Below are 18,705 nucleotides of genomic sequence, written 5' to 3' on the forward strand. Positions count from 1 at the left end.
TGCTGGACAGAATGAGAACTTCCCACCGGGCGTGTCATAGATTCTATACTGCTAATGGGGATTCACCACTGGCGCTAGAGGCAGGAGTTTGTGCTCTCAGGGCAGGAGGAACCTAACGGGAAATTGCTAGCGGCGAAGGGGTGCAGAGATCAAGAGCTATCAAGGATTCGTTACATCTGACGCCCAGTTAACTCCCCCTTTCTCTACCCAAGCATGAAAGCCATGGGCACTTCACACTTGTGCGCTGAATGGGCAACGTCTTGTAACTGCACCACCAGGCACGGGAGCGGTGAGCAAGCCAGCACCTTTGACTGCTGGAGCCTGCTGTACACTAGCCCTTTTACCCCAAGCCCCTGTAACATCACGCCCCGCCCCCCACACCCCCATCAATCCCCAACCCAGGCTAGGAGCTGCATCAGTGCAGAGACACCAACACATTCATCAGCCCAGACACAACACGAGCCCCTGCCGTCAATAAATCGATCCCTTCATTTATTCAGCGCAGCCCAGGAGACGCTGGATCATTGCAGAGGATCAAAATGGCACGGGGCCAATTATGAACACGGCCGGCCTCACCCGGGTGAGCGTCAATTTAAACGCCACCTCTCTGCCCAGGGGAGTTCAACGCCCTCTCCCCCGCCAGCAGTAGGCAACCCTGGCGCTGAGCACAGGGTCTCTTTGCTGGTGCAGACTGGGTGGTGGCTGCTGCTGTCAGGGCGGGAGAGAGGGGGGCTGGCCCTTTAAGGGGAGCTGGGCTCAGCCCCACCTGTGCCTAGTTATCTGCCTTCCGGGTGGTGGGTTTGGGCATGGGCAGGGCAGCATGTGATGGGAGCTCAGGGGCAGGGCAGCCTGTCAGACGGAGCAGGCTGGGTGAGAAAGACCGGCAGGGGCTTCAGGGAGGACGCAGGGCCAGGCAGACGTAGGGAAGAAGTTGATCTCCCGCCCAGCTAGAGGGCAAGGCCAGGCTGGCAATCACTGCAGTGAGGGGCAAGGAGCAAACTCTTCAGAGGGCACCAGCAGGCCCTGAGGAAGCAATTGACATGCGGGGGTGGGGGAACTGCAGGTTCCTGGGGAACCGTCAGTGAAATAAGTGGCTGGGGGGTGTGCCACTGGCTGGGAATCCCGACGGAGGGGTGGGACCCCCAGGACCATATGAGTTAGGGCAGCCCCAGCAGGGAGCGCAGGAACAGCCCTAGGCTAGCATCGCTCCCCAGGCAGTGGGAGAGCAGAGAGTAAAGGACAGGCGAGCAGACAGCAGCCCACGAGATGTCTCTCCTCCCCTGGTAGGGTTCAGATTGGAAGGAGGTCGAACCAGGCACCAAAGGGAGCCCAGAGACAGCGAGTCAGGATTCAGTGACTGCTTTCCCAGCCCCCTGGGGCAGAGCCCATTACAAGCGCCCCCCATTCACGGCTGGCCCCCGGAGCACGTTAACAAACCCTGCTGCTCATGGGAAGGGCAGGGCTGCTGGTTGCTAACCCGGCCTGCACCTGTGTCCATTGCTTGGGGAGTCTCATTCTCTGGGCCACCGGGGATCCAGGAGACCAGTGGAGCTGGGAGACTTGGTGCTTTGGTATCATTGTCAAGGGTGATGGGGGAGGGGGAGGCTAGAGGCCAGGGCTAAGCCCCAGAAGAGGGGGCTTCTTGGCCTGGAGTCTAACGGCTGCAAGTTAATAGGTCCCCGCTCTCTCCATGGGGAGGCCTCAACCACCTTCAGCGATGGCCCAGCTCCTTCTCCACCAAACCTGAGGGGTGAGGCTCCAGCTGGCCGCAGGGGCGGGTTGCAGCTTTCCCAGGGGGGTCTAGCAAAGCCAGGTGGAGAGAGCAGAGCGTTTGCTGCCTGCCCCGAGGTCCCTGCATCCCCAGTCTGTCCAGACCCCCCCCAAATCCAGCAGCAAAACTCTTGGCCTTGCCTCACATTGTGGTGCCGAGGTTGCCCCATCCCGCGGCCAGTCCCGCTGGTCCATGTGTGACAGATGCTGTAATGGCCGTGGCAAGGAAATTCTCCAGGCGGTTAGCAAGCGAGTTACCCCCCTCTCCTATGCTCCAGCCTCCCAGTGAATCGGAGTGACCCCAGAGGATGCTCTGGAGGGAAGGGGGGGGCGTAGGTGTGAGCAGATCAGGACAAGGAGCCAGAAGGCTGGTGGTTGTGCAGGATTAGCTCCAGGAGGCTTCCTCTTCAATCAGGGCCAACGGGACCAGGGCAAGACCCCCCACCTCAGCCTGGAGGCAACCGCAAAGCGACCAGGACCGAGGGGTGATCTCTGAACCTTGGTGCCTCGCCGGGGCTCAGACCCTTGGACATCCCCAGCGCTATGGTAACCATCCAGAAACGCAGGGCAGGAAGGGACTCAAAGGGCAATTTCCCCAGTGTAGAACCCGTCACGTCTGTGAATCAGGCCATCCAGCTGGGTCCAGAGGTGGCCGGGAAAAGAAAAGCCACCTGCGCTCCCGATGGGCGCTTAAAATGAGGTACTAGGCTGCTTCCGTTCCCATGGCAACTGCTCGTGGGTGTTGATCGCCATGGCTCCCAGCCGTACTCCCTTCATGACTCTTGTTCAGCTGCGGGGCGGATGGGACAGGCCACGCCGGTCCCCTTTTGGCCGCAGTATCCCTTGGGGCTCTTGTGCAGGTACTGCTGGTGGTAATCCTCTGCGTAATAGAACTCCCCGGCTGCCTGGATTTCAGTGGTGATGGGCCCCAGCTGCCGTTTGGCCAGCTCCTAACGGGAGGAGACAGGAGGAAAGGATGTCAAGCTTAGCGCTCCTGGAAGGGGAGCAAGCGGCATCCCCAGCAGGAGACAGGCGTACAGGTTGACAGGCGTTGTGGGGGAAGCTCACAGGCTTCCCCGCTGGTCCAGTCCGGGAGCTTGGGACAGAGGCGGTGATGTGATCTGGGGAAAGGAACCGCAGCAGGGACACCACCGGCAAACTCCAGGGGCAGCTAGTGGGAGAGAGAAATGACAGCAGCTACTGCTTCCCCTGACACCAGGACCCCTTCCCAGAGCAGGGGCGGGGGGCACGGGGACTGGCGCTGGGCATACGCAGTAGGCAGGGAGGGAATCTGATCAGGGGGGAGGGGCGGGAAGCGTTTTCTATTCCCTTCCATTCAGGGACACTCTTGGCCAACAAGAGCTCCAGCAACGTGCAGCAGTTAAGCCCTGCAGCACCCCGGGGAGGCAGGCAGCAGGTGTGAACCCTGGTTTACACTGGTATATGGCCTTGGACGAGTCAGCTGAAGAAGGCCTGGGAATAGAACCCAGGAGTCCTGACTCCCAGACCCCTGCTCTGACCGCTAGGCAAGTCCCCCAAAAGGAAGCCACCTTAAAAATAGGAGCAGGAACTTGAAGGAGTGGGCTAGGAAGAGACCTGCCAGCAACTGCTAGCCTCACTGGGAGACCTGAGGTGTTCGTGTCAAACTACCTCTTCAGCCAACACAAACCCTACCCACCTAGAGCTCCCACAGCACCTTCCCTGCCCGTCCAGCCCAGACGCCTCAGCGATGGGCTCACCGTGAACATGTGTCAGAATAACAGAACCGGAGCCGATGAGCACCAGCCAGGCTGCCAGAGAAGAAATGTAGGACTCGGGCTGCACCCGCCACCCCCTTTCCTTAGGCAGCCGCTGTCATCGCCGAGCCAATGGACAAGAACCGTGTTTCTGAGGGTCTCCTCCAGCCCTGCTAGGCCCACACTGGATACCAATGGGAACTGTGCAGGGGTGGCAGTACACCAGACTGGCCACAAGGGGGCTGTAAGATACCCATTTCCCTAACGGGTTCTAAGCCTGGCTTGGCGGCTACCCGGCTAACACCCCCAAACAGAGGCATTATGTGAGCAAAGCCCCTGGTGCAGATCCGTCACCCCAGAGTGTGTGTGTGGGGGGGGGGAGGCTGGACTCATGGGATCCCAGCAGGGAAGGAAAGAGGGGGAAGGGCAGGGCAGGCTGTGGGGTGAGAAGGGAGCAGTTCACCCCCACCACTAACCCCCCTCTGCAGGGTCTGAGCTCAGACCAAGCCAGGCCCCTCCACGCCCGCTCTGCAAAACACCAGGCGTGCTGAGCAGAGAGCCACCCAGACGAGGCGAGGGAGGGCGTCCCTGGGGCGCCCCTCTCCAGCCTGCCGTGAACGAACCCCTCTGCGTCTCAGACAGCGTCCCGCCGAACGCCTGCTCCACCGCACCGGCCAGGCCCCCACCAGCGGGAGCCGCTCAGCCAGCAGACCTGCGGCCTGGAACGGACAGAAGTGAGGAGCCCGCCAGGGTGGAAATGCCGCTGCTGAAATGGGGGAGGCTGAACATGCGTCTGCACCCGCCCGGGGAAGGACAGACAAGTTCTCGCACATCACATCACAAACTAATTCTTACAGCGGCCCCAGGTGCCGAGGCGCTAAGGCCCCTGGGATACGCCCCCTGAAATCCTAGCCCTCAACACGGTCCGCTGGCTAAGCCACAGGTGCGACTCTGTGCATTGGGCTCTCTGGGAGAGGGCCAGGACAGGGGTCTGGCCTCAGAGTTAGACAGACGCACGGAGGCAGGTCCCTTACCGCGACTGCAGGGGTGAATGCGCACTTCAGAGCTGCCCCTCCACATCACTACCTGGGGATCCGGCTTCTCCTCCAGCGCCTGCCCTTCGGTGACCATGGGCAGGGGCTCCCAAGGCTGTGACTGGACTCTCGCTATCCTTAGCAATTTCTGCCCCCGCCCCCCGCGTGATGGTGGGTGAGTGGGTATTTCACTTATCAGTCTCTAGTAATCCACCGTACACGAATGTTGGGCTCGGTCTCCCTCTAGTGGCTGGCCCACCTAAGATGTTTATGAGTCTCCTACTGCAGCTGCTCTTCTGACCCAAGGGGCCTAGCCCCTAGCGAAGGCAGGAACGACTCATGTTTTTAGATCCTGAGGTCTTTGGTTCAAGCCCGGCACTAAGAACCCGAGTGCCCCCACACTTACTGGGCAGAGCTCAGTTCTCCAACAAAGGCTTATGTGGGGCAAGGGGTGAAGGGGAAAAAAATCTTGAGAACCACCATTCTTCCCTTAAGTGAGAAGCGTGTCCTACATCCATAGGGGAGTGTTTCCATATTAGATCTCCAGTATTCCAGCTGGCTTCCATGGAGCCAGTAACCCCACAAGCGCCACCAGTCCCAGCTGTGCAGCTCTTTATGCTGAATGACTTGGTCCTTGATCACCCCCTTCATCCAAGGACTTCAAAGGCCTTTACTAACAGGTCTCCCGAGCACTCTCTCTCTCTCTCTCTCTCTCTCTCTCTCTAGCCCACATGAGGGCAGCCTCCGAGCCATCCCTGGGTTGGAGCTAAGGATTGTTAGTTTCATTTTACAGAGCGGGAAACTGACTTGCCCAAGGTCAGGCAGCGACAGAGCCAGGAATAGGACCCAGGAGTCCCAATTCTCAGCATCTGTGCTTTGGTCAAACTCCCTGGCTAGTGCTCAGAAGTCTTAGCTGCTCTACCCACTAGATCACACTGCCTTCCTGCCAGAGGGCTGGGGAGTCTGTTCTGCTGCAGCGAAAACATACCAAAATCGGAAGAGAATTAGTCAAATCAAAGCAGCAGAAGGCGGGAGGGGCCAGGAGTGTAACCTGAGGACCTCTGTTAGTGTTTACTGTGAAAATCCTCTTATAGAGCATGGATACTTCTAGGTGCAGCTCTGCTCCCCCTGAACTTTCCTATGTTGCTTGTCTCCACAGGATACGTCTACCCAGTTTGAGCCCAAGCCCCACTTCCAGCCACACACAGCTGTGTCTGACTTGGATCAGCAAGCACTCAGGACCCAGGTTGTAGGACCCTGCTAGGGGGTGGATCAGAGCCCAAATCCCACTCTTGACTCCGGCCTAAGCCCTGTCATTTTGCAATGTGGACACAGGGCAAGCCGCAGACCTGAGTCACGAGGTCTGCGCAGCACGGACCTGTTAGCACGACCGAGAGCACCAGGGTCAGCCCTTGTAAACCCAGGTTTCCAATGCAGTGTGGACACTTCAGCCAGGCCCCTCCACGCCCGCTCGGGCTTACTGCGCATGTAGACATATTCTCAGAGTGCAAGCCCTCTGGGGCAGGTTCCGGACCGAACTATGTCCATACAGGACCTGGTACAATAGGGCACCCATTCCTATCGGCTATTTGCAAAGGCCATTATCCCCATTTGGCAGATGAGGGGAAACGGAGGCAGAGATGCCCCGGAGTCAGTTTATGGCAGAGACAGAATAGAACCCAGATCTCCAGCCGCCCAGCCCCGAGTTCTAGCCCCTGGACACAGCTACCTCTGAAAGGGCTGAACTGGCTGCTCCAAGAAAAGGAGGAACGCCGCTTGCCAGGGCCGCTGTCAATCACCCGCTGAGCCAAGCCGTGATGGGCGGAGGTGCTGAGAAGGGGGGTTTATGTCAGGGCGCAGGTATCTACTAGGAGGAGGATACTGGAGAAGAGGAGGGGTTTGTCTCCAGTTGGGGGAAAGCCCCTCGTGGCTCCCATCAACGCTCGCCAGTCAGCCAGCTCTTTGATGTGGGGCGCATCGTTAATTGCATTAAAGGAGTCGGTGGCACTGGAGACTTTCCAGGGGATGGGGGGAGAGGGGGGAGACTTGCATTTCTCCGGGGCCCAGAACAAGGCAGCTTATCGGCGGGCAGAGTTAATTCACATGCAGGAGGGGGGACGCCGGGTGTGGGAGCCGATAAGGAGGCCCAGTTAATTAACTGGAACCCAGCAGGGCCTGAAGTTGGGGGAGGAGCCGTGGTGGCAACCCAGCAAGCAGCAGCCCCAAGCTACAGGCCACTGCAAATGAAGGGAGGGGGATTCGAACCCCCTGCTGGTGGCAGCCCACGCAGAGATGAGATGCGGGCCCTGGAGAGCCACAGCCTCTAGCGCCGGAACAGGGGCAAGGTCCCTCAGCCTCATGCCTCAGCCCTGGCCTCTAGAGCAGCATATGGCCATGGGATCCGTGTCCCTTTCCTGCCTGGATCAGGTCAGGCCCCAGCTCTTCTCTGCCTAGGTGGGGGCTTTGGGGATTTTTTGCGGAAGAAATGCAGGACAGGGAGGGAGGCTGAGTTTAGTGGCCGGCTAAGAGGCCAGGTAAGCTCTTATCTAGCGCTTTTCATCCACAGAGCTGAGAGAATGACAGAGGTGGTCAGGGGCATTACCCCCATTTTACAGCTGGGGAAACTGAGGCACGGAGCGGGGCTGTGACTTGCCCCAGGTCACAGAGCCACGAACAGAACCCAGGAGCGGGGAAGGCCATCGGCAGCACGCCTGTCACCACGGCAGCTGAGGAAGATGCCCCAGGGCTGTCCCGGGAGAGACGGCCAGTGCTACGCTGGGTGCTCTTCTCCTCACACTGAAGGTGGAATCTGGGCGAGGAGAGAGCGATGGAGCCAGAATCCCAGGAGGCACCTGCCAACCACACTGCTCAGCTCCCTTAGTCCCATTAATAAATGCAAAGTTGTTGCTGTCACTGAGTCCAGGCCCAGGCCGAGCCTCGGGAATGGGGCGATGGAATATTTCCCCCCCTGCCGGGGAATATCTTTGCATGGCTAATAGGCTGCGGGAAGCAGAACTGTTGGCACAGAGCCTCGTTACATGTCACCGGGGATCCCCGAGACGTGGCTGGATTCTGATCTCCGTCACGCTTCTGGAAATCCACCGTAACCCCCTGGAGATGGAGGGACGCTGGATCCGTGCCAGCGCGGCGGCTCAGAGCCGGGCCCGCCGTCACCGTGGAAACAGCAGAATTCAGCCCATCACCACTCAGGAAGGCCATAACTGCATGGGTTGGATTTTCATGAGCGCTGATGCTCCGCCGAGCAGCCCCCTGAGTTCCTGGCGCTCTGCACCTCTGAGAATCAGGTCCTACATGGATCTATTTTATGGCAGGTGTCTATGTGGCTTAACCACTAAGGGACCGACGGACAATTCTCCTAGGCGATTCCCCGGCGTGTCCCTGTTCTAGAGAAGAGCCAGGACTCGGCTGTACAATAGAACAGGGGACGGGGGGCTGCTAACACCCGCCGGAGTCAGCCCACGTCCTGACCTGGATGAAGCAGTCAGACGGCTGACGGGGGGGGGGAGGCATGCGGTGCGCACTCACTCCCAGAGGGGCAGGGAGATGGGAACAGCTCGTTTTTTTGTCACCCGTACTGCTGCGTGTGAATGGGAAACCCCAGATCACCTTTGCTTGGACGGATGAGCCCGCCCCGGGGAGATGTAACGTGGTAGAGCAGTGCTAAGGCTCACTGTCTGGAGAGGGGGTAAAATCCCTCGTTTTGCTCTTTCCATCAGTGGAGCCCGACCCACTTTAATGAGTGGGTAGGGATCACCCCCCCCCGTTAGAAACTGAGGCACCAAGAAGCAGTGATTTCAGCCTTGTCTATGCTTAGATTTAGGCCCCCGCGTAGCTACACCAGTGTAGGCCCCTAGGATTCTCATAGATGCAGCACTATCTGTACCAGCGTGGCTTGCCCCAGCATCAGTCCGAGGAGAGCTGCAAGTTTGTGCCTGTAAGTTTGTGCCCGTGGCTAAAATGCTAGTTCAGACAAGTCCTGGCCCACAATCCCACAGGAGGTCCATGGCACATCCAGGTCTAGAACTTGGCTCCCCTGGCTCCCGGCCAGGTGCCCTGCCGCCGCAGGATCTGCTCAACCCACAAGAGTCTGCGGCACAGCTCAGCGCCCAGCAGAGATCGCAGGGGCCGCTGTTGCAAACACAGCCCCTTGATCTTGCAACTGACTAGCCCACGGCTGTGCAGCCCACTAGAGACTCACTCCACCAGCCTTGCCCGCAACCCATCGTGCTCTCCCCACACGCACGCGCCGCGTCTGCCCGGCACGTGAGGATTTAAACAGGTCGCCTTTAATTGTCCCAGCAACGGCGGCTGGGGGCAAACCGCTTAAGGCAGTGAATCATTTTCAGGGGATGCTGCACCTGTCTCAGTCAATGACCATGGCCCCCTCCCAGCCCCAGCTGCCAGTTGCCGTGGCGGCAGGTTGCCAAGGAAACTGGTTTTTCCCCCAGCCCCCTTCCTCATCAGAAAAGCAGGAAGGGCCTTGCCGGGGTAATTAACTAACTAGGCCTTGCCTCCCGTCCCTCCCCACCACAGGACACAGCTCAGAGGGCACAGCCTACCCACAGCAGGGAGGGGGAGCAGCTGGGAATGCACCGACACAGCAGAAGCAAGGGGAACAGCTCCCCCATCCCCCCACCAAGGGAGACTCCCGGCATTCGTTGCACCCACAGAGCAAGGTCCAAAGCAGCCCTGGCTCGAGAAGCCTCCTTCGGCACTACAGCAGCGGCCCCAGACCCAGCGCAGACGGTCGATACAGCCAGCACACTACAGCAACGCCACTCCAGCCGGGTTCTGCAGAGCGGGCGCTCCCAGGGCTTTAACAAGTGATATTTCTAGGCCTGACAGCTGCAAACAAAGCTTTTCCAGCCCTTTGGCAAGCAGTCTGAAACAGCCGCTGAGAGATACGAACAGCTCCCTAGTCACATTGTGTTAACTCTGGAGCCTACTGATGGTGATATACATGGCAACATGGTTCACTATTTCACCGCCCATTTTAGCGGAAACACCTGGATACTCTGGGATGCTGAGCAGAGTTTGGGATCAAGGTCAGAGTTTGGATGGAAACCCCCCCCCACTGATTTCCTACACAGGCCCCCTGCCTTACTGAGAGCTGGAGATCTTTGGGGACAGTAAGTCTGTGAGAAGAGCATCCCCTTACACCTGCAGGTGAGTGGAATGCTGAGAGCAGCTCCCAGCCGTCGCTCATCGCGGGACGAGAGAACGCGTAAGAGACGCTAAGCAGCCTGGTTCGCCCCGCCCCATCCCAGAGGAACAGCCCCTGCTCCAAACCTGCCTGTTGATATATCGCCTTCGACTTCAGGGCAGCATCACTCTGCTGGGCTCCGAACGTGTGGATGACCGAACGATACTGTGTGCCCACATCCTCCTCTTGCTGCATGCCTGAAAGACAGCCAGCCGCACGTTAGGGGACAGAGGGTGCCCCGTGAGAAGGCACACCAGGATCGCCAAAGAGAGGCGCCTAAGTTTAACCTTAACCCCCCAAAAAGAGCATTCACACTGAACTCAAGGGCTAACCCCATCCCTGCTGGCACAACCTGTCTGATTCCTTTGACTCAGGGCGGGCTGCTGGTTTTCAATAGCAGCCTTCTGCTCCACCATTCAAACAAACCATGACACTGTCTCAGTCGTCGATAGGCGCGTCCATTATTACGACAGCACCGAGATCAGGGACCCAGCTACGCTAGGCGCTGTACAGACACTTAACGAGACAGTCCTTGCCCCAAAGAGCTTGCAACTAGACAAGACAAAAGAAGGATTATCCCCAATTTACAGATGGGCAGCTGAGGTCCAAAGAGATTTGACTTGCCCAAGGGAAATCTGTGCCAGAGCTAGGAATTAAACCCCGATCCCCTGAGTCCCAGTCCAGTACCTTAACCACTGCGCCTTGCGTGAACGCTCCTCCAGAGATGCAGCAGCAGAGGTTAGCGTAAGTGACTAGAGCACTGTTGAGTGGTGCTAAACTGGCACCCCCTGCCAGCTGCCTCCTATCCACAGAAAAGGGATATGGGCAGAGTCCCCCCTGCATCCTTAACCTGAAGGACATGGCCAAATAGACCAGCCATTGGTCTACCCTCATAGCTTGTCCCATCTCATCAACTGAAGAGCCAATCAGGAGACCGAATGGACAGGTGGACGGGGCACCGTTTGAGTGCTTAACTGACCACTGGGTAGGTCAGCAGGGTCCCTGTGAGCTGGGGGAGACTGAGGCACAGGGAGGGGAAGCAGCTTCCCTGAAGGTGTCGATAGATGAGGCAGGATTGGAAGCAGGGAGTTCCCGGCTCTCAGTCCCACTAGGCCCTGCCTCTTTGCAGGGGGAGGAGACACACAAGCCAGTCTTACCATGCTCTGAACCTCCCTTTCCCTCACCCCCCGCCCCGAATGGGCTGCACCCCTCACAGTGCTAGCGAAAGGGGGACAGAGTCAGGCTAAACAGGACCCAGGGCCACCAGGAGCTTTTCCTCCCAATCCAGCCCCTAGCCTCTCTCACCCTGAGATGGATTCTCCGTCTCAGCCCTCCTCATCCTCTTCTTCCTCCCAGGTCCCAGCAGAGTATCAGCCATCAGCTCCGCTGCCCCCCACCTCCAGTATTGGGAGGGGCCCCAGGTGCTCAGAGAATCCTGCCATAACCCACTTCAGAAGAGGGGAAATAGCATTATCCCAGGGAACTGGCTGAGCTCCCCCGGAGTCGGTGGGGCCAGACGCCCAGCCGGCGGGAACCGGCAGAGCTCCCCCGGAGTCGGTGGGGCCAGACGCCCAGCCAGCGGGAACCGGCAGAGCTCCACTGGACTCAATGCGGCCTCCACCCAATCTTTCTAGTGACCAGGAACTCCAAAAGGGAGAACTCAGCCCGGGCCAGGAAGTCAAATCAGTGGCATGGCTGACCACAACCCCCCCTCCCACAGCCACTCCAATTACTATTCCCATCACAGGATGGGCTGTTAATCACAGCTGTACACAAATCTAAGGCACCCTCTGAGCTCCTTGTCAGCCCAGTGGCTGCTGCCGGTTATTAATCTGCATAAATTACGGTGTTCAGGTTTGCCACTCACTGGGAATGGCGCTGGGTGCAGTAACGGGCCGCACTGGAGGGGGGCTAGGAGTTATTGGGGCAGAGGAGGGATTGGAGGCCCCATGGGCATCCTCTCAGCCAGATGCTCTAGGGAGGAGGGGCTGGACTGGCCGTAGGGGCCCTCAAGCTGCCAGGAGGGGCCTAGGGAAGGCAGCATCATGCCATGCTCAGGCTCTGTTACCAGGCAGCACAGGGTGGAGGGAGATCAGACAGTGGAGCTGTTCCCCGCCCCCGCTAGTCCAGCTGCCCCAGAGAGAGATGAGAGTTGCACGGAGAAGGGAGTCAGAGCAGGGGGTGAGCAGGAGGGTCAGGCTGGTGGTAGCTGGAAGGCTCCTGGCATCACACGCTAAGAGAAGGACGTTCGGAGCCACGGATGGGTATTAAACTCTCCCAGTGCTGGCGTGTCAATATCCTGTCTCCACAGCATGGCTAGGGGTGATCTGGTTAAACAAGGAAAGTCCAGTTCATCTGGGGGTGGGGTGGGGTGTGTGTGTGTGTGTGTGTGTGGGGGGGGGAATAAAGATCCAATTGGTCCCCACAGGACATGGAAAGGGGGTGTTTAGGAGGAGCCTGCCCAGGGCTACTCATCCCTCTTCGCCTCTCTCCTTCTGGGAGGACTTTGGTCCCACGGCGGGCGCTCCCCGCAGAGGCTGCAGGCAAGGGGCAGCAGAGGCGAGAGCCAGGGGTGATGGCCCAGGGAGCACCTCAGAGCTGCTGGTGCTGGGAGAGTCCAAGCATTGGGATGGCACAATTCCCAGCTCTACCATGCATGTCCTTGGGCAAGAAACTGCACCCCTTTGTGCCTTGGTTTCCCCATCTGTGAAACTGAGGGATGTGCACTTAGTGCCGCGGATAAGCAATGCTATAGCGAGCGGGGACATCGGCCAGGAGGGGCTGCATCAGGCTTGGGGTGACCAGATGTCCTGATTTTATAGGGACAGTCACGATATTTGGGGCTTTGTCTTATATAGGCGCCTATTGCCCCCCACCCCCATCCCAATTTTTCACACTTGCTGTCTGGTCACCCTACCTTCAGGCTAGACGTGTGACCATTCACACCCCTTCCCCTGCGGCCCTTTGAGGCCAAGTGCATCTTGTCCAAGGGCTTGTAAATCCAGCCCGGGGTCTGAGTGTTCCTTCAGAGGGTTACCGGCCCCAATCTCCTCTCCCACTCCACCCCAACGGCTTCAGGGCCCAACTCCACAGAGTGAGTGGCTGAATACAGGGGACACGTGCTGAGCTGCGAGGCGCTATTCCAAGGGCAGCAGTCCGTACAGAGGGCACTGGGCCTGCAGCCAGCAGGAAGGGGTGGCCATACAAAACCATATGGGAATACCCTGAGCTAGCCAAGGAGCCAGGCAAAGAGAGTGCAGAGGCCAAAGAAGCTGTTTGGGGCCAGAGGCCCCACGCTTGCCCTACAGCAGGACCCAGACCTGGGGACCCCATGGGAGCAACTGCTCGGCGCCTCCCAACTCTGGGGGAACGCGGGGACCTGTGTGGGTAACTTCGGCGCCCAGTGGGGACGGCTCAGCACGGAGCTGGCTCGATGGGGGGAAAGCGACCCCCCCCCCATGGCCTCAGCCCCAGGAGGCTCCCAGACGGGGGGGGGGGAAGGCACGAGAGGGCACAGGACTGCCCTCTGAGCCAGGCCTGTTAAGAGTTCGGTGGGCCGGGGGGGCCTATGGTCAAGAGCAGGGCTGGCGCCAGCATTTTTGCCGCCCCAAATGGCAAAAAGAGGAAAAAAAGGCTCGACCACTGCCGCTTTATTCTTCGGCGGCGGCTCCTTCCCTCCAAGAGGGACCGAGAGACCCGCCGCCGAATTGCCGCTGAAGAGCCGGACGTGCCGCCCCTTTCCCTTGGCCGCCCCAAGCATCTGCTTGCTGCGCTGGTGCCTGGAGCCAGCCCTGGTCAGGAGCCAGCTTGCTACCAAGGTGGCAGAGCCAAGCCTGGGCCATTTACTTCAGGAGTTAGAGGGTCTTGTGCGGGGTAAAACTGTGGGCAAGTCCCATACCCCCTATGGCCTCCATTTCTCCCACCCTTTCTCCTGTCGATTGCAAGCTCTGGACCGGGCCCTCTCAGAACACAAACCACCGGCCTCCCTCGGGGCCTGTAGGTGGCACCGGCCGCGCCCCCTCCCCACTACTGCCCGTCCGCGGCACGGGCACACGTTGCCCGTTAAAACACAAACACGCAATTAGAAGCCGGCCAGCGACACGCAGAGACTGCTAATCTCCTCATTAAAATTACGCTTCGGTACAACAGGGCCCCAGCCTGGCCTCTCCCCCTTCCCTCCCCGCCGCCGACGTGAGGGGGGTTTCAAACAGTCCTTCCTCCCTGCCTCCTCTTTATTTAATACCCCCACCTCTGCGCAGCTGAGCCCCTCCCCCCGCCGGCTTCCAGAGGCCCCTTGTCAGCTGTAGCATCCCCATCAGTGCCGCAGAGCGATCCTGGGGCTGGAGACATTTAAAGAGACAGAGAACCCTTGGGGGTGGGTGGGGGGTGGAGCTGGAACTGCTGTGGACAGTGGAATGAGACCACGTGATTTACAATAGAAAGATGTGGAAGGCCTGGTCAGAAGAGGGATTAATAGCAGCACCTGGTCCATGCGGCATCCCTCCTCAGTGTGTGCCCCCGGCCCCCCCAAGACACGGTGACTTCTAGCGGTCAGATTAGATGGTCGTGATGATCCCTTCTGGCTTAAGTAGCGCTGGATCTCAAAGCGGGAGGGAACCACCCAGCTTTGCCTGGGGGCCCACAGACAGACCCACCCCGCCCCAAGCAATGGCTGTGGGTCCCAGAGGGTCCTTCCCTTCCAATGCAGCCCATGGATGGAGAGTCAGGGCTTGTGGGTAAGATACTGGACTAGGACTTAGGAGATCTGGGTTCAATCCCCAGCCCTAACCCAGACTCCCCGTATGAGATCTTGGGCAAGGCATTGAATCCTTCTGCGCCTCAGTTTCCCCTATCTGCAAAACGGGGATAAAGATACTCTCTCACTAGGTGTGTGCGCAGCACCTGGCACAACGGGGCTAGTTCTCCAGGCAGCACGTCACTGGCCAGGCCTGGTGTCGGGCTGCCCTGATTGTGATTACACACATCTCTGTCTTCCCTGCCCATGGAAGCAGGCAACACCCACCGTGAGCAGAGAACATCTCTCTCATCCCCAACCACCCAATGCGGACAAGAGTCACATGGGTTTAAGCTCCTGTCGCCCCCTAGGGGCAGGATCGAAGCCCCAAGAGCACTGCAGAGATCCAGGCCGGTGGTATGGGGGATGAAGATGGCTCAGGTTCCATCTCTGCTGAGGGGGGGGGGGGGGAAAAGGAGCTGCAGCCAAAAACCCGAGTCTACACAGGTGGTTACAGCGTCTGCCTCTGGCACCACTTGCTGACCCTACGGACACAGAGTCCCCTAGCCTTACCTTGGGTGGGGTCATGGTTCTCCCAGAAGGCTTTGAGGAGGGCCTCGTAGCTGGTCTTCTGTGGGTCGTACACAACCCTGACCACTTCCGCGTGTCCGGTCAGACCTGGGGGGAGAGGAGAGAGGTTAAACAGCCCCCTCTTCTCAGCAGTGGCTCTGCCCCCGGCCACAGGAATCCGTCTGCAGGAGGACGCTCGCCCGTGATAAATTAGCCCGAGATGCTGAGCGACGGCCTGTGTTGTGGTCCTCCAAGCTTTGTGTTTTAAAGCAATTTGAACCACGATTCACAGGCTCCATGGCCAACAGGGGACCACTGGGATCAACTAGTCAGAGCTCCCATACAACGCATGCCAGAGAGCGCCCCTAAAATAATCCCCCGAGCAGATCTTTTAGACAAACATCCCACCTTGATTCTAAAATGGCCAGTGACGGAGAATCCAAATCCACCACAGCCCTCGGGAAACCAATGGTCAATTGCCCTCACGGCTGGACACGTGCGCCTTCTTTCCGGTCCGTCTTCGTCTGGCTTCAGCTCCTACCCAGCGCTCAAGCGCCCCTTGCTCGAGAGGGGACGCTGCTCGGCGGCGGTGAGCTGTGCCTTTCACACCCCACGCCAATTCTGGCTCAGGTGAGAAGAAGTCCGTCAATTCTATGCCTAGAGCCCATCACGTGATGTGGTGTCATCCATGCTCACTGCTCAGGAGGGGGCTAATGCTGGAGCAGAAGGTGGCCCGGGGGGGGGGGGGGGGGCAGGGGAGGGACAGGCCTGGAATGGCAGGGGGGCCAGAGGGAGCTGCATGGGTGAGAGACTGCACCTCACTGGACTGTCAGGCCCTGGCGCCCAGCAATCACAAGACAGGGCCAAAGGGAGGGGAGCGCAGGGCCAGAGATGTTAGGATGGCGGTACGGTGTGTGGGAGGGGACACACCCTCAAATCTGCAGACAACAGCTCTAGAAGGGTGAAATGGAATCGCTGGATGGCTGCTGTGAGAGAAACCCTTCCCCCCAACCCCCCAGTTAATGGCACCACCACCGGCTAGATCACAGCAGCCATTCCATGAGTCCATTTCGCCCTTCTATAGCACCTTTCATCACAGGCATGGGGCCTACCTTCCAGCACCCGAGGCAGGTAGGCATCTGTCCCATTTCACAGACAGAGAAACTGAGGCACCGAGCAGGGGAGTGACTCGCCCAAGGTCGCACCCCAAGTCAGTGGCAGAGCCAGAATCGTCGCAGATCACAGTGTCCCAACACCCAGTCTCCTCCTCTAACCTCTAAACCACACTGTCCTCCCGAGCAGTGACGGGAACCCAGGAGTCCTGACTCCCAATCCCCCTGCTCTACCAGCAACAGCACCCCCTTCCCCCCCCAGACAGGAACAGAAGCCAGCTTCCTCTCCTCCAACCACTGGGCCATGCTCCCTTCCCAGCCCTGCCAAGAGGCCTGAATCTTGGTCTCTCCTCCTCTAACCACTAGACTGCACCCTCTCCTTGGTGGGGACTGTGCTTGGGACACTCAGTAGTTAAGGGTGTGGATAGTTAAAGATTGCTATTGCTACGGATGCTTCCCGCTCCCTGAGGGGCTGGGAGATGACACTGGTCTTTTTAGCATCAGCAACCTCAAGGGGGGTGGGGACCAGCATAGAAATTGGGGAAGGAAGGGGTGCGTGGGGAGCCCAGGGAAGCTACACAAACAGCCCAGCGAGCCGTGCCAGCAGCCGGGGCGGGGACGGGCAGCCGCCGCTGGCTGCTAGGACCTATTATCCGGTGTAAGCCCCCACCAAGGGGCACAGCCCTGGCTGTGCAAACCCTACCGCCCTGCAGCAGAGAAACCGACCGGCGGCTGCGCCCAGAAAAGGGACTTCACTTTCTCGCTTCTGTTGTGGCTAGCGAGTCTGCCCCAGATGGCATGGAGGCAGCACTCTCCAGGTGTGTGTCAGACTCCATAAGACAGAGAGTCTGCTTTAGATCAGTTCGTAGGGTCCAGATCTAAAGGGCAGGCAGCGTGGGGCTCCAGCAGGGGGTCTCAACCTGTGTCTTTCTGAGGCCTCCCCAACATGCTAGAAAAACTCCATGACCTGCCTGGGGCCACAACAGCTGGTTTTCTGCATATAAAAGCCAAGGCCGGCCTTGGGGGGTTGCAAGCAGGGCAGTTGCCCAGGACCCCCATGCCACAGGGGACCCCACAATTCTCAGGCTTTGGCTTCAGCCCCGGGTGGCAGGGCTTGGGCTTCAGCTTTCTGTCCTGGGCCCGAGCGAGTCTAATGCTAACCCTGCTCTCTGATTTAGATTGGTGATCCCCTGAAACCTGCACAGGAGCCCCAGGGGGCCGCAGACCTCCCAGCTGAGAACTGCTGGTCACAGGGTGGGGCACTGAACTGGGACTCAGACGCCCTGGGTTCTCCACCACTGACCATTGGCAAATCACCTCTGTGCGCGCCACTGATTCCCCTTCTGCCCTTTGTCTGTCTTGCCTATTCAGATTGTAAGCGCTTCAGGAACTGTTTGTACAGCTCCTTGCACAATGGGGCTAGTACAATATAAACCAGAAGGTCACATATTTTGTTGTGTAATATACACAATACAAAACTAAACCCCTTAAAATGGAAACAAAATGCTTTGATTTTGTCCAAACAATTTTTTTCTTCAACTTTTCTAGTTTTTGCTCAGATTCAGAACTAAGCCAAAGTCTCAAAATCTCTGTGAAATGGAACTTCCGGCCCCTGCCCAACCCCCGGTATGGTTATGCCGGATGGCGTCAACGGCTGCCGTCAACCAGTTCTGTGATCTACCGAGGTGATTGAAGCCGATAGCTCTGCTCTCCAGGCAACAACTCCCCACTTTTGCTACACCAGAGGGGGAAAAGCCCGGCTAAGGCAGCAGCAGAGATGTTGCGGTGTTTCCGACGCAGCCGGGCTGGTGCTAGCATTGGCAGTTAAAGCCACAAGGAGCGCTCAGCCGTCTCTCAAATTGTTTATAAACAGGATCTCCCCATTCCCACTGCGCTCGCTTTCCTTCGCCACCCAGCAGCCGGAAGCGTCCACCATTTATAGCTCTTTGCATCCTGGGATCTGAGCAGGCATCACAAAGCTGACTGACTCGTACTCCCGCACTGCAAAGGGGGAAACTGAGGCGCAGAAAGGTGGCGTGACTTCGCTAAAGCGACTCGGCCAATCGGTGGCAGAGTCAGAAGCAGAAGCCAGGCCTCCTGACTCCAAGGGGCCCTGCACTTCACTATGGCTTTTTGTTCCGTACCTCCCAGCTGCATGACTTGCCCGGTCCAGGGTGCAGTGGCCAGGGATGCTAGCACTCCATCAAACTCCTGTAGCCTGGTAAGCCACAGCCGTGTCCTTAGTGCCAAGCAATGGCCTCACCTCTGCAAACGGCTTTTAAAAGCAATGCAGCCCCTAGGCTGCCTGGCAGGTACATTTCACCCGGCCCCACTTCACAAGGCCGAGCCCCCGACCCAGCTCAAGCTGCATTGGAAGGAAGGGGGAAGCCCGGGAGTCAGGCTGCGCTGAGATGTCGCTTTTGCCCAGCACAGAGATGTACAGAGGGAGGCCAGTGCCGTCTGGTAGCCTCAGCCAACCAGCTGGCGAGAGGAAAAGCATCTCCAGGGAGAGATGCACAGCAGA

The 18,705-nt window shown here is 58.7% G+C and overlaps 1 protein-coding gene across 2 annotated transcripts in view; it reads right to left on the reverse strand.

Moving 5' to 3' along the window:
• Nucleotides 1–475: 475 nt before the first annotated feature.
• The window catches only part of LOC117868390 (peptide methionine sulfoxide reductase MsrA-like), a 41,897-nt gene continuing 23,667 nt past the window's right edge, over nucleotides 476–18,705 (reverse strand). For both annotated transcript variants that reach the window (XM_034754293.1, XM_034754294.1), the window contains exons 4-6: nucleotides 15,073–15,177; nucleotides 9,855–9,961; nucleotides 476–2,720 (exon numbers count right to left, since the gene is read on the reverse strand). In XM_034754293.1, the coding sequence (XP_034610184.1) occupies nucleotides 2,544–2,720; nucleotides 9,855–9,961; nucleotides 15,073–15,177 (389 nt within the window). In that variant the 3' untranslated portion in view covers nucleotides 476–2,543. The remainder of the gene's footprint in view (nucleotides 2,721–9,854; nucleotides 9,962–15,072; nucleotides 15,178–18,705) is intronic.

The sequence above is a fragment of the Trachemys scripta genome, chromosome 20, assembly GCF_013100865.1.
Source record: "Trachemys scripta elegans isolate TJP31775 chromosome 20, CAS_Tse_1.0, whole genome shotgun sequence".
Classification (NCBI taxonomy): Eukaryota; Metazoa; Chordata; order Testudines; family Emydidae; genus Trachemys; species Trachemys scripta.